At 49.3% G+C, this 13,999-nt stretch overlaps 2 protein-coding genes across 2 annotated transcripts; both read left to right on the top strand.

The window, feature by feature from the left end:
* Positions 1-9,954: 9,954 nt before the first annotated feature.
* Positions 9,955-11,771, top strand: LOC135395761 (uncharacterized). The gene is made up of 2 exons (XM_064626853.1): positions 9,955-11,145; positions 11,214-11,771. The coding sequence occupies exons 1-2, from the start codon at positions 9,955-9,957 to the stop codon at positions 11,769-11,771; spliced, it is 1,749 nt and encodes a 582-aa protein (XP_064482923.1).
* Positions 11,771-13,258, top strand: LOC135395762 (uncharacterized). Its single transcript, XM_064626854.1, has one exon. It carries the CDS (start codon positions 11,771-11,773, stop codon positions 13,256-13,258), a length of 1,488 nt encoding a protein of 495 aa, XP_064482924.1.
* Positions 13,259-13,999: the final 741 nt, after the last annotated feature.

Below are 13,999 nucleotides of genomic sequence, written 5' to 3' on the forward strand. Positions count from 1 at the left end.
TCCCAAAATCTTGTCCGCCATCTTGAACTTGTCGCAATTTCCCTAGTGCTCTGGGCTCAAGGGATTATTCAAAGCTGACTACAAAGCACGAAGGCCAAGTGCGTCTCTCGCGCCCGGTTTCGCTTTCTGTCGGAGGAATGTGTGACGAACATCAAGGACAATGTACCACTGCTCGACAGCGAGATGACAAAGTGAAAATAAAAATAATAAGCCGTTTGCGATGGCGATCCTGATCGTGATGGTGGGAATGTCCGAGAGCCAACTGGGAATGTACGAAGCCAACTACATGACGTAAGGCCGCCCTGGAGTGGGCCGCGGTGTCTCAAGAGCCGAGGATGCTCGACAAGCTTAAGGAGCGGCAGCCAAGAGTGGCAAGCTGTGACTGCAGTGTACGCCTCTCGTTGATATAGGTCGGACAGCGGAGGAGTATGTGTTCTACGTTGGCAAGTACACCGCACCGTTGCACATAGGGTTAGACTCACAGCCTAGCTGGTAGCGATAGAACGGAGTGAAGGCTACATTCAGACGTAGCATGTGGATGAGCGACTTCAGGGGACGAGGAAGCTTTGAGAAACAGCTATTGATAAAAGTCAAGCAAAGTTTGCGAGCTACACAATAAATATGTTGACTTATTACCGCAAAACTGTCTTTTCCAAATTTGCTGTTATACAAATAGAGTTTTCACGTAATTCTATGTTGCATCATCTTCGTATTTCCAACAAAAGTCTCGGGTAATGTATTGCGTTACTTTTTTTTAGTGGCGGTAGCGGTACTCCGTTAGGTATCGATATCGGTATTTCGAAACTTTTTACTGAAGTAACGAGTATCGGTATCGCGATACCGCATTTCGGTAAAGGGTGCAGCACTGGAAAAAAGCGATTTTGGGAACAGAGAGTAGCAGGACTACACCGCTTCATCAATGTGAACGCTATTTGCAAGTGCTTATCCATTTCTCCTTTCTCTCCCTAAAGGGAGTACCTGGCCACTAAAAATGTCAATGCAGACAACAGCAGTAAGCTACAGTCGACCCCCGTTTATCCGGATTGTGCCGTTCCCGGTGAAATCGTCCGGATACCGGGGCATCCGGATAAATGAGACGACCGAATACACGTCCTACAGAGCAAAGTTTAATTAAAACACAGAAATCTCGTCTATGACAGCTGTTACATAGTAGTGTAGACACTCGATTCCTGCAAACTTTTGCTAATTGCATAGAGTTGAGCCATGCTGTTGCGCTGCTCGAAGAATGTCAGTGCGGACGCAAAGTGTCAATGTCGGGGCCCTGTTTCTCACTGGCGTCATCGGCACCGTCTTGCTGCACATCATCGGAAGCAACAGCAGCAATCATACAGTCATCAGTCATAGCTGCACACGCGTCATCATCCTTATCAACGTCAACGTAGTCAGAAACGGCAGCATCATCTACGGCAGCCGCAGTGAGGCTCTGTATCAGGGATCGCAGCTCAGGGATAGCAGCTCAAAATAACATCCGCGCACGTCCCAAGGAAGTCCGTCGTACGTCAATGACGACCTTTGACGGACCTCTAGTGGACCTTTTCCCTGTGCCTTAGCCAGGCTTACTGGCGTTCTCTGAACATTACATCAACACCGCACAACAGTGCGTATGAGTGGCACAAACAAGCAACATTAGATCAAACACTTTATTTCGTATGAAACTGAGCGTCATAGCATCGTGTTACCTCACCAGGTGTTATATCACAGCGTAACATGGCAAGCATTTTTTTCGCAACTGGTTATTGAACACTTACATGTCTTTGAAAACATGATGTCCATGAACACACACAGCATCGGTCCACAAGGGGTAAACTTAGAGGTATATGCCCGCAATGTCCGAAGTGCGACGATGAAACATACGTTGAAGCACTGGCATAACCGGCGACCATGCTGCACTGTATTTCGTACAACTGAAGATTTGCGATGTGTCCAGCTTGCCTTTCGTGCGCAAAAATTAACGCTATCCAACTTCGGCGAGATTCACTTTTCGCCATGGACTCCCTTGCCTGCCGCGTCATGTGAGCTTAAAGTAGCATTAAAGTGGTATCTAACATGGCCAAAAACTGCTGTCATCTTGTAAAGCAGTATGTGAAAAGCATTCCCACAAAATATTTTTGTCCAATGTTGTTTCACCACGGTGCAATTAATTTGGAAAATCGCTGCCGCGGTGAGAGGCCGGAGCGCTCCAACTGCAGACCACACCCACTCTACTGTGACGTTGGTGGTAGAGAGCCCCTCATTCGTTCGCAGAAGAAAACGTCTGCTACGAACATTGCGAGCTGTTTCTTGTGGACTTCTATTCTTTATATGATTTATATCACGTTTTCTAAAAAAAAACAAAGCATATATGCAGCCTGAGAAAAGAAGATTACGATCACAAGAGTAATATATCCGTGGCTTCTGTGCAATCTCAGAATACACAGCAGCAGAAAGCAAGGCATAGCGGCGATATTGTGGCGCCACCTGTTAGCCACTGAACCAACTGCGCGGTGAAAACTGTCGGACAGGCTGCACACTGTCGAGAAGCACGGGATTTTCGCTGTACAAGCGCAGTTAATTTCGGGCTGCACCACTCGTTCTTCCCGTGGTATCTGCGGTCCCAAAAAATCGTGGTTATGTCGTGGACAGCCTTCAAACCCTCCATTTCGGACATCACGTAGCCGGAGAACGCATGGCGTCTCCGAAGCGGTAGCAGACGCTCCGGACTGCGCGATGTTGCTGACCTCGATCATGTGATCCCAGGTCCAATGAGGAGCGTCCTCACCACTTGCGTCACATGCGACGCGTGTGGTGGCGCTCATCACGTGCCTATCCTGAAGGCGAAGGAGGGTGTTTCGCGCACGGGAGGTTCGGGGAGCTATTGCAGGCGTCCCAATTTCGCTACGGTTGTACTAATTGTGGGAAAACTGTTTTCGACCGCCTAACATTCCATACTGACCAAAAACAGAAACAAAGTTGTGGGCCTCTAGACTGCTCCTTTAACCTGCAAGAGATGTAATTTCAAAAACACTGCTACAGCAAAATGTCACTGTGAAGTACGCATCGACGTATACGCATTTTACCACACAGCCCCTATGGTTGCAGTCTTCCAGTAGCCTAGCATTCTCCCTATCAACAGCCCTATTGCCTGCGAAGACGGGAAAAGCATGGATAACCATGTAGTAGGAACGTGAATGCCTTACACAATGACAGTAGTAAGTACTGACCACGTTTATCCGGAAAAGCACATCTTCGTCTGGACGCCATTAATTAGCAATTAGAGCTAATTGGGACCCCCCACATTAATCAGCACCCTCCAGGGAGCCATCACACTAATTGGGGAACGTCTGTCGCCAGACGAAGTTGTGCGTTTCCGGATAATCGTGGTCATAAAAAAGAAAAAAAAAACAGGCAGAAAATAAAATAAAAAGATAGAAATAGAGTGGAGAGAAACAATTTATTCGAAAATCAACGATGCCGCAGCGAAGAAGCCGCTCTGCAACACCCGAGTGACCAGCGCCGGCCATGTTGGTAGTTGGCACCCAGCAGTTGCAGAGATCGACGACAGGTGGCCACTTAGTTGCAAGGCATCACACCAGATGGTGTCACCATCATAGCTCTAGACGACAAAGACAGAGAACAAGATACTAGCGGAAGGTAAAAATGACAGCACTGCTAAACAAGTCTAGGCATGCGAGAGAAAAGGTCTAACCGCTACTGCTAAAACAGCACGGAGAAAACGGTACACATCGAGGGAAAAGGCTCACCGGGGCGATCGCTTAGGCCGAACCACAACGTCACAACACTATGCAGCTAACACAAGGCGGGAACCACTGGGCACACATCGCTAAACATGCGTCAACACGAACAAAAGGCTTGCTCACCGCAAAACAAGTCTAAACATGCGAGAAAAGGCTTAACATGTGCGCGGTCAAATCACTCGTTGGTCACCGCTAAACACGGCAAACATACGAGAAAAGGAGCGCGTCAAATCACTCACCTTTTCCCCCGCGGCGACTTCCAGGCAGAAACTGAGCGAGCGCGGGGAACACACGTCTGCTCTCTATGACAGCCAGCCAGAAATTGAGCGAGCGCGGGGAGCGCACGTCTGCTTTCCACGACAGCCAGAGAGAAACTGACTGAGGCGACGCGCAGCGGCAGCTATGGATGCGCGCGCGCCCTCTGCTCCACCTGTCCGTACATGCGCGCGCGCGCTCCTGGCGGCGACGGGTGGCTTCTGAGTTTCGGTTTCACTCTCGTTTCTTTGCGCGCGCGCGTTTATCTGTATAAAGGCAGCGCGACTCTGCGCTCGCGTCATCACTACGTGAAGATGTTCAGCTACCACTCGCTACAAAATTGTTCCCGCACCCACGCTTCTTGGGAAGAAGTGGAGAAGGAATGTTTCAACAGCGAAAGTCCCCGCAACGAGCTCGTCATCACTGCTTTTCGCTACGTGATAGACATGGTAGGCTTTGGCAATATAGAAGAGATCTCGCCGGGGCCGCTGCAGGAGATGGTGCGTCGGATCTACGCCCGTTACAAGAACGTCTGCATAACGGTTCCTGACGGACCCCTGGGACTGATGAGCGAATTTGTGAGCTTGGCCAACGCAGAATTCAACTACATCGCTGCAGACATCGTGGACCTTCTCGCTCGTGCCATCGCTCATATTAAGCACGCCCTACGGAAGCAGCGACATTTGCAAGCAGTCTACATCGCCAATTTGGTCATTGATTTATTGAAATACCGATTGGTTATCGACATGCAACGCATTAAACAGTCTGAATAACTTTTACGAGACTCTGTGTGTTCTTTCACTGAAACATCTTTATTGAATACAAACCAAAGATTTGGTCAATAGATGCCTGCACCCTCCCTCCCTTGTCTGATCATCTCGTAATGCTGTGTTCGTGAGATCAGACGTGCCAGAAAAGGGGAATCTTCATCGCAGCGCCGTCATTGCGCGGGTCACTGCACCAGCACGATGACGGAATGGTCATTCTTTTCGTACACCCATTCCGCTACCACACTGCCACGATGACCCGTGCTTCTCCTGTCTGCGAGAGAGAGAGAGAAGCATGTCTCGACTAGAACTTTTATTCTCAATTACATGCGCGTGCAGCTCTTTGTTCCACGGTTATTCGTTGCCTGATGTCGACGGTGATCTCCGTGATCTCTTGGTCGTTCAGGTCACTTTTGAAAGCTTCCTTTGGCGGTAGTGCGGGCAAATTGTACGCTTCGAAACTGTCGACGAAGGTGTACGGGTAAATGCCCTTCCTGAGGAGGCGCCGGAAACGGTCACCATACATTTAACGGGTACAATGAAACGCGCTTGTTGCGGAAATTTCACTAAAAACGACGACGACGACAAAAGGAAAGGATACGACGACGAGAAAGCTTTCATCACCGGATTTTGACCATTTATATTTTCTTCTTCGAACGTTGTAACGTTGTGCACGCTTGTGCTTTTGTGATTCCTTTGGGTTTTTTGGAGTAAAGTCTAATCTTGGTTTTGGTTATGGGTGTATCCTCCGCCGAAGACAGATACGGCATTTACAAGCTGTATGCCAAGGCCATCCCACCAGACCCAGAACATGCCCGCGCATCTAGAGAAGACCTGAAGAATTTGTGGCACAAGCGTATGGGGCACGTCAACTACTCGACGTTGACTGAGATGCAACGATTAAATACTGTTAGGGGACTCCCAAACTTGACTGGAGATGTCATTACCTGCATCAATTGCCTCCACGGAAAACAACCGTGCAGCTCATTCTCGAACGTAGGAGGGCGACGAGACAACACTTTGAAACTGGGCGGACGCTACTACGTGACTCAAACTTGCCAGAAAAATTTTGGGCTGAAGCAATGAACACTGCCGTGTACGTCAGAAATCGCTGCGCTAAGCGAATACTAGATGGGATGGTACCCGAGGAAATTTGGACCGGGCGGAAACAGTCTGTGAGCTACTTTAGAATCTTCGGTTGTATCGCCAACGCATCGGTACCTTCGCAGCTTCGACGCAAGTTGGACTCACGAAGCAAGTCCTGCATCTTTGTGGGCTACAGTGATGACCGAAAAGGGTATAGGCTGTACGACCCCTCGAAAGACCAAGTCTTCTTCAGCAGGAAACCTTTCTTTTGGGAAGATAGACGAGGATCAGAACTTCTGCAACAAAGTGTCGTTGGAGATTACAGTACGGTTCCATTGACAATATGTCACGAAGAACTACAAACCGCACCCGAACCTGACATAAGGAACCCGCAAAACGACATTGAAGGTCGAAAGTCCAAGAGACTATGCAAAAAACCGGACCGATTGACCGTAGATCCAACAAAGCCGGACTACTGTCGTAAAGCTAGCGACACCCCAATTGAACCGCAGAGTTTCGAAGAGGCTTTATCCTCACCAGACCGCGACAAATGGCAACAAGCCATTGAAGAAGAATTAAGATCCCATGAAGAGATGTGTACATGGGAAAAGGTTCCCAGAAAAGAGGGAATGAAAGTGGTAAAAAGCAAATGGGTCTTTCGTATCAAGAACGAGAGTAACGGAAGCAAAAGGTATAAGGCAAGACTAGTAGCAAAGGGATTTACACAAGAACGTGGCGTGGACTATTTCGAAACTTTCTCACCAGTTATAAAATTAACCAGTCTACGGACATTGCTAGCACTCGCTAACGAACGAAACATGGCGATGCGCCAATTGGATGTTAAGACAGCTTACCTCCACGGTGAACTGGAGGAGGAGGTCTACATGGAACTACCCCCAGGCACGGATCCAACAGAAGCCCAACGGGAAGTCTGCCTCCTACGCAAGTCTATATACGGACTCAAGCAAGCAGGTCGAACATGGTATCGCACACTGGATAAAATACTGACAACAGCAAATTACCGACGATTGGAAACAGATAGGTGCGTCTATGTGCAAGAAAAAGGTCAAGACAAAGTAATACTTGGAGTCTACGTGGACGACATATTACTTCTCGCTAACAGCGACAAAGTGCTGCAGACGGCATTGTGCTTTCTAAACCAGAAAGTCAGTTTGAGAGACCTGGGAGATCCTACAAAAATCCTCGGCATCGAGGTTCATCGAAACCAGGACGAGAAGACAATTAGTATTAGCCAGACGAAATACATCGACGAGATACTGCATCGGTATCACATGGACGAATGCAGGCCTATTAAGACGCCCATGGAAACCCGCCAAGAAGACACCGCCAAGAAACAAAAGGTGGAAGAGAGGCCGGACGTTCCCTACCAAAGCCTCATTGGAAGCCTCATGTATCTTGTGCAGGGCACAAGACCAGACATAGCATTTGCGGTCAACTACCTCAGCCAATTCAACACGTCCTACACCATCCAACATTGGAAAATGGCAAAGCGAGTGTTGAGATACTTACAAGGGACAAAGAGTTTTTGCCTACAGTACAAAGCGAACAACGACCGGTTTCACGGGTATTCGGATGCTAGTTGGAACTCAGATACGGCATGTGGAAAATCTCAGAGTGGATTTGTATTCATAATGTCGGGAGCGGCAATCTCCTGGAAATCCACGAAACAAAGAATAGTCGCTTTATCGACCTGTGAAGCTGAGTATGTGGCTTTGTGTGAAGCCATGAAGGAGGGGAAGTGGTTCAGGATGTTTTTATGTGAGCTGGGAAACGTTACGTTCCCACGTAAACGTTACGTGGGCTCGTGAACGTTACTTCACGAGTCCTTTATTTTCATCACAACAGCAAAGCAAAAGAGAACAAAGTGATGATGGGTGAAACTGTGAATTGATGCAATGAGTGCTTACAACATCCTCTTCTTGAACCGTTACCTCACCTTCTTGGCACGACATGACAGATCGGATGTGGTGAATCGGTGGATTTCTATCATATCGCTCTGGTGCCGAAACCCGGGAACGCGTCTGTCGTGGCCAGATCGAAGAGCCAAGCCATCAATTCGTCGCATCCATGGAACGCCTCAAGTCCAAGCGTGGAACTCGACGAGCTCAAACTACGAGAATTCTCAACGAAGCTTCAACTGCCCTAAAAGATGGAACTGCCTCAGCTGAAGTGCTGAATGCATTACTCCAACGTCTCACTACAAGCAATGCGGAGCTCGTCGTACTGAATACCGCCATCGAGCCGCTTGTGACCGATGCGGACTACGAATGTGAGTGCGCCAGTGTTTTGGAGTATGAGGGCAGAGTAACAGAAACAGTCGCCAACTTGAACTGGAAACTGGCACAGCTCTGCGTCGTCAATGGGAGCCTCGAACGAACCGAGTTCACCGCAAGCGTCGTCGCAACAACGTCATATTGGGATCAAACTTCCCAAATTGAGGCTTCCAACGTTCAGCGGCAAGTTAAGCGAATGGCACAGTTTCTGGGAACAAGTTAACGCAACCGTACATGAGAACAAGAACCTAGTGAAGATAGAAAAGTTCCAGTACCTTCGTTCCCTACTGGCTGGATCTGCTGCCACAGCGATAGCTGGACTTCCTACGACGCCTCGTACGACGATGCTACAGAAATTCTCAAGGAGCGCTTCGGTGATCTAGGAAGAATAGAAAGGCAGCTACTGGCAAAGCTTCGTAGCCTCCTGGCAGTCCAGTCCTCCTCAGACGTCTAAGGTTTGCGACGATTCTACGACCACGTGCAGAGTCACATACGTGGATTGCGTTCACTCGGAGTTCAAGACAGTTCTTACGCAGCAATGCTAACAGAAATACTATTATCTTCCCTGCCATCGGAAATCGTAATAGACTCTTACCGCTCGGTTCATCGCCCGACCACCACCAGCACTACAAGCCCAACAGATGCAGGAGACACCGCAGCGGCGTCCACGTCAACGACAGCTTCCGACGAACTACAGGCAGTGCTGAAGTTTCTTCACGTGGAGGTTGAGAGTCGAGAGAAAAGCGAAGTCGCAGAACGTAACCTCAAGAAACAAATTCAGCCTGTCAGCAAACCAGCTACCCTAGGCCGAGCAAATCCATCTGCTGCAGTTCTACACAACGCATCTACAAACCCAGCACCTTGCTTCTTCTGCAGCAACACTGTGCACAGTACTGAAGAGTGTGTTCGTTCAGTGCCTTTGAGCGACAAGAAGGCGAAGCTCGCTAAGGATAAAAGATGTCTTCGCTGTACCAAGAAGGGCCACAGCGCCAGAGATTGCCGAGGGAGGATGAGATGCAGGAATTGCGGCGGTCGTCACGTAACATCCATGTGCGATCCTTCATGAAAGCCCGATAAGAAAGAACGGGCCATAACTGATGCTAAGGATGTCACAAATGTCCTAGTACCCGGAGGAGCTTGCAGGAACGGCACAGTAGCCCTACAGACTTTCAGATGCTGGGCCGTCGGAAGAGGAAAGTGCATCTACGTTAGAGGAGTCGTGGACGGAGGCAGTCAACAAACCTTCATAAGCAAGCAATTGGCTGATCACCTAAAACTCAAGGTGATCGACACTCGACACGCTCAATACTTTCGGCGACACTTCTGCAAGTTCAGAACGAAAACAATGTAACGTCGTGGAACTCAGTCTACGCAGCCAGTTCTCGCCTTCAAAGTATCTGCTAAAGGCAGTCATCGTACCCGTTATCTGCAGGGACATCATCGCCACACCTTTGAATATTGATCTGGTAACCAGAATTCAGGAAAGCGGCGGCTTCATAGCCGACGACCTCATGTTTCAGAACGCAACGAATTTAAGAGGGATTAATTTACTTCTGGGTGCGGACCAGCTATGGAACTTCGTCACCGGCAGAATCGAGCGGTGCTACAACAACGAGAACTTCGTGGGAATCGAGACTACACTAGGGTGGACTTTTCAAGGCCCCACAAACTCACAAGATGTGGATTGCATTACGTCGAGTCTTATGACTTGCGTGCAAAGAACCGATGCTGCCTGTGATTGCGAAAACTCCAGGTCGCTACGCCAAATGTGGCAACTTGACGGCATTGGCATAAAAGATGAAACCACCGTTCAAGATGACGACAGAGTGCTCCAACAGTTCTTCAGCACGGTATCGAAAGAAAACGGCAGGTATACTGTTGCGCTCCCATGGAAAACGTCTGCGTCCGGCTTACCGTGACATTGCTGAACGTCGACTAAGGAGCTTAGTAAAACGACTGCACAAAGAGAAAAAACTTGAAGAATACGACTGTGCTATTCAAAAATACATGAGCGACGGTATTGCTGAACAAGTAAGAGGAAAAAAAACGAGTGACCGGTTGTACTACATGCCTCACCGTGCCGTAGTTCGGGAGGGATCAACATCAACAAGAGTGAGAGTTGTTTTTGATGCGTCTTCCCATGCAGCAGGGTGCTGTTCGTTAAATGACTGTCTCGAAACCGGACCGAAGATAAACTGTGACCTTCTATCGACGCTACTGCGCTTCCGCCTGAACAACGTGGCCTTAGTTGCCGATATTGAAAAGGCCTTTCTGCAAGTCGCCGTTAGAGGTGAAGACAGAGACGCTCTAAGGTTCCTTTGGTTTGAGCAGCCACCCACCTCAAGCGATTGTCTACCTAGTATTTGCGAATGGAGGATGACACGGGTGCCCTTTGGGACGTCGGCAAGTTCCTTTCTGCTAGGAGCTACGGTGCTTCATCACCTCAGGAATGTCTCCGGACCTGAACAAGAAGTTGCGCAAATGATGGCAGACTCGTTCTGCATTGATGACCTGCTCACCGGCACCGATACAGCAGAAGAGGCAAAATGCATCATAAAGACCGCAACTGCCATAATGCGTGACGCTTGCATGCCGTTAAAGAAATGGGCATCAAACTGTAGTGAAATTCAAGATCACGTCGATAGCACGAAGTCGGGAGTTTCTCAACATGAACTGATTGGAGATACCGAAGGTGACGAGACAGCTAGAGTACTCGGACTAACTTGGGACACCAGACTGGATACACTGAATTTCAATGGACTGAACGTCCTCGAAGCACTCAGTCAAGTAGGCGACAGCAAACGCTCGGTGCTTCAGACAGTCGCGAAGATCTTCGATCCACTCGGATTGGCCGCACCGTTCGCTATCAAGGCCAAAATGGTATTTCAACAACTTTGGCAGCAAGGTGTGGGGTGGGACCAGCCAATACCGGACAGAGTCAAGGGTGACTGGGACTCCTGGAAAGCAGAACTGGCGGATCTACTTAATGTATCTGTTCCACGGAACCTGAAGAGAGGTGTAGAGATGATTACGTCAACACAACTTCATCTTTTTAGCAATGCGAGTCCACTAGCGTATGGGACATGTGCATTCTCAGATGTGAAGACTACGACGGTAACGTACAATGTACGTTGATTCTCTCAAAGGCTCGCCTAGCCCCTCTCAAGAAATTATCGCTTCCCAGGCTGGAGCTCATGGGAGCTCTCATTGCTGCCAGAACCGCAAAATTTGTCAAACACGCGCTACGTATGCCGTCTGTTCCGGCATATTTCTGGGCGGACTCCAGCATTGCACTCACTTGGATAAAAGGACGAGCTGCAAGATGGAAGGTTTTTGTGTGCAACCGCGTAACGGAGATTCAGGCAACGTCGACAGCGGATCAATGGCGGCACTGCCCAGGAAAACAAAACCCCGCGGACTGTTTGACGCGGGGCATGACAATTCACGCATTGTTAAGGAGCTCGCACTGGTGGGAAGGTCCCAACTGGCTCAAGGACGGAGAGTCTCAGTGGCCAAAATTTGATGCTCCGTCCCGGACGGAAGAATCGGACATGGAAGCCTGCAGTAACTCTTCGCAGGTGATGCACGTGACTCTCGAAAAAGTAGACCCCTAATGGATATCCAGGACTTTAGCAGCCACGTGAAACTATTACGAGTTACCGCTTGGGCTAGGCGGTTTATTGACAGATGCAAGAAGGCAGCCCAATCGTCCGCACTGTGGATTACCGCCGAGGAAATCAATGCAGCCGATGAGTACTGGATAAAGGTTGCTCAGCAAGAGAGCTTCCCTCACGAGGTGCAGGAACTGAAACGTGGCTGCGCCATTCCGAAGGCTTCCAAGATTGGCAAGTTGCAACCCTACTTGGACAAGTATGGGATCATGAGATTAAAGGGACGCCTGGAATTTTCACCAGAAACCGAGACTGTAAAGCACCCAATAATTTTAGACAAACGTCATAGGCTGTCTTACCTGATTGTTAACAGCGCACATCGGCGGACCCAGCACGGCGGTGTCCAGGCCACTATGAACGACGTTCGCGAAAGGTTGTGGGTTACGCAAGCTCGACAACTAATGAAAAGTGTACTCGCAAGGTGCGGTACGTGTCGACGTCTTCGAGCGCAGGCAGCGACGTCTCCGATGGCACCGCTGCCACCGGACCGAGTACATCGAGGCCACCCCTTCGAAACAGTGGGCATCGACTTCGCCGGGCCACTGTACGTCTCGAGCAAGAAAAACTCCGACAAATCGTACGTCGCGTTATTCACTTGTGCGACGTCAAGGGCATTGCACTTGGAACTAGTGTCGGACCTCACCGTAGACTCCTTCCTGCTAGCTATGCGCCGTTTTATCGCTCGTCGCGGGACCCCATCCACTATTTACTCCGATAACGCGCTCACGTTTAAACGCGCCGAAAAGGAGTTCAAAGCACTCTGGTCTGTCCTGCGACACGACAGAACACAAGGGTATCTATCCTCAAGACAGATTCGGTGGAAGTTCATCCCAGAGAAAGCGGCATGGTGGGGGGGCTGGTGGGAGAGGCTCGTGCGAAGTGTCAAAGACTCTCTCAGGAAGATACTCGGCAAGCAAAGCCTCAACTTCGAACAGCTACAGACTGTTCTTCAAGATGCCGAAGCAGCCATAAACTCCCGACCGCTTACATACTTGGCAGCGAACCCGTCGGAGACACGAGCACTTACGCCAGCCCACCTGCTCATCGGAAAAAGCCTACTTTCTTTCCCCGAGCCTCATACTAACCCGAAGGTAGTTTCTACTTCAGAAGCACTTACCAGAAGATGGATCCACTGCCGACTGTTAGCCGACCACTTCTGGAAACGGTGGCGGGCCGACTACTTGCTGCAGCTAAGGTCAGCACACATAGTTTCTCCAGTCGGAAGCAATGAAATTAAGGAGGGTGACATTGTGCTCATGCACGAAGAAAAGACTCCGCGACTTCTGTGGAAAACTGTTTGTGTAACGGAGAACCACCGCGGACAAGATGGACACGTCAGAGCATGTTCTGTGCTACTCCCAACTGGAAAGACGACAAGAAGACCAGTGCAACTGTTGTACCCTCTCGAAACAGTCTTGGAAAGTAGCTAGCTCCGCAGCTGCTTTCGGGAGGGGAGGAGTATGTTGCGGAAATTTCACTAAAAACGACGACGACGACAAAAGGAAAGGATACGACCACGAGAAAGCTTTCATCATCGGATTTTGACCATTTATATTTTCTTCTTCGAACGTTGTAACGTTGTGCACGCTTGTGCTTTTGTGATTCCTTTGGGTTTTTTGGAGTAAAGTCTAATCTTGGTTTTGGTTATGGGTGTATCCTCTTCTTGAACCGTTACCTCACCTTCTTGGCACGACATGACAGATCGGATGTGGTGAATTGGTGGATTTCTATCATAGCGCTCTCGCCACCGCTGGCGAGGAGGGTTTCCACCAGGTTCGACAAGGACAGGTTGAAAAACTGCGTGGTATTGCGGAAATAGAGATCGCCAATGTTGAACCCTCTTATCTTTTCCGAGCTCGAAGCTAAGATCCACGGCTCGCCCAGATTTAGAACGTGCATGTGACGGAGAAGGGAGCTCAAATCGTACTGCAGGTTGTGCACGCACACGACGAGTTCTTTGGTGTTACGACACGTAAGGTTACACGTATCACACAGCGTCGCGACAAAATTCGAAGAACCAGCTCTACGAACCGGGTGTGGTCGTGATGCGACACCTTCCGCGTATGTCGGTTAAATTCGATTCCACAAAATTCGCAGTGTGTAGCGCTCGCATGCTGAAAGTGGTCTTACATACTCATGACCAACGGTGAGGGACAACGGTTCAACCTATC

The sequence above is a fragment of the Ornithodoros turicata genome, chromosome 5, assembly GCF_037126465.1.
Source record: "Ornithodoros turicata isolate Travis chromosome 5, ASM3712646v1, whole genome shotgun sequence".
Lineage (NCBI taxonomy): Eukaryota > Metazoa > Arthropoda > Arachnida > Ixodida > Argasidae > Ornithodoros > Ornithodoros turicata.

Coding starts and splice junctions, on each gene's coding strand:
- LOC135395761 (XM_064626853.1), top strand. CDS start 9,955: ATGAAACCACCGTTCAAGATGACGACAGAGTGCTCCAACAGTTCTTCA. Junction 11,146..11,213: donor AACTGGCGGATCTACTTAAT/GTATCTGTTCCA, acceptor TCATCTTTTTAG/CAATGCGAGTCCACTAGCGT.
- LOC135395762 (XM_064626854.1), top strand. CDS start 11,771: ATGGATATCCAGGACTTTAGCAGCCACGTGAAACTATTACGAGTTACC.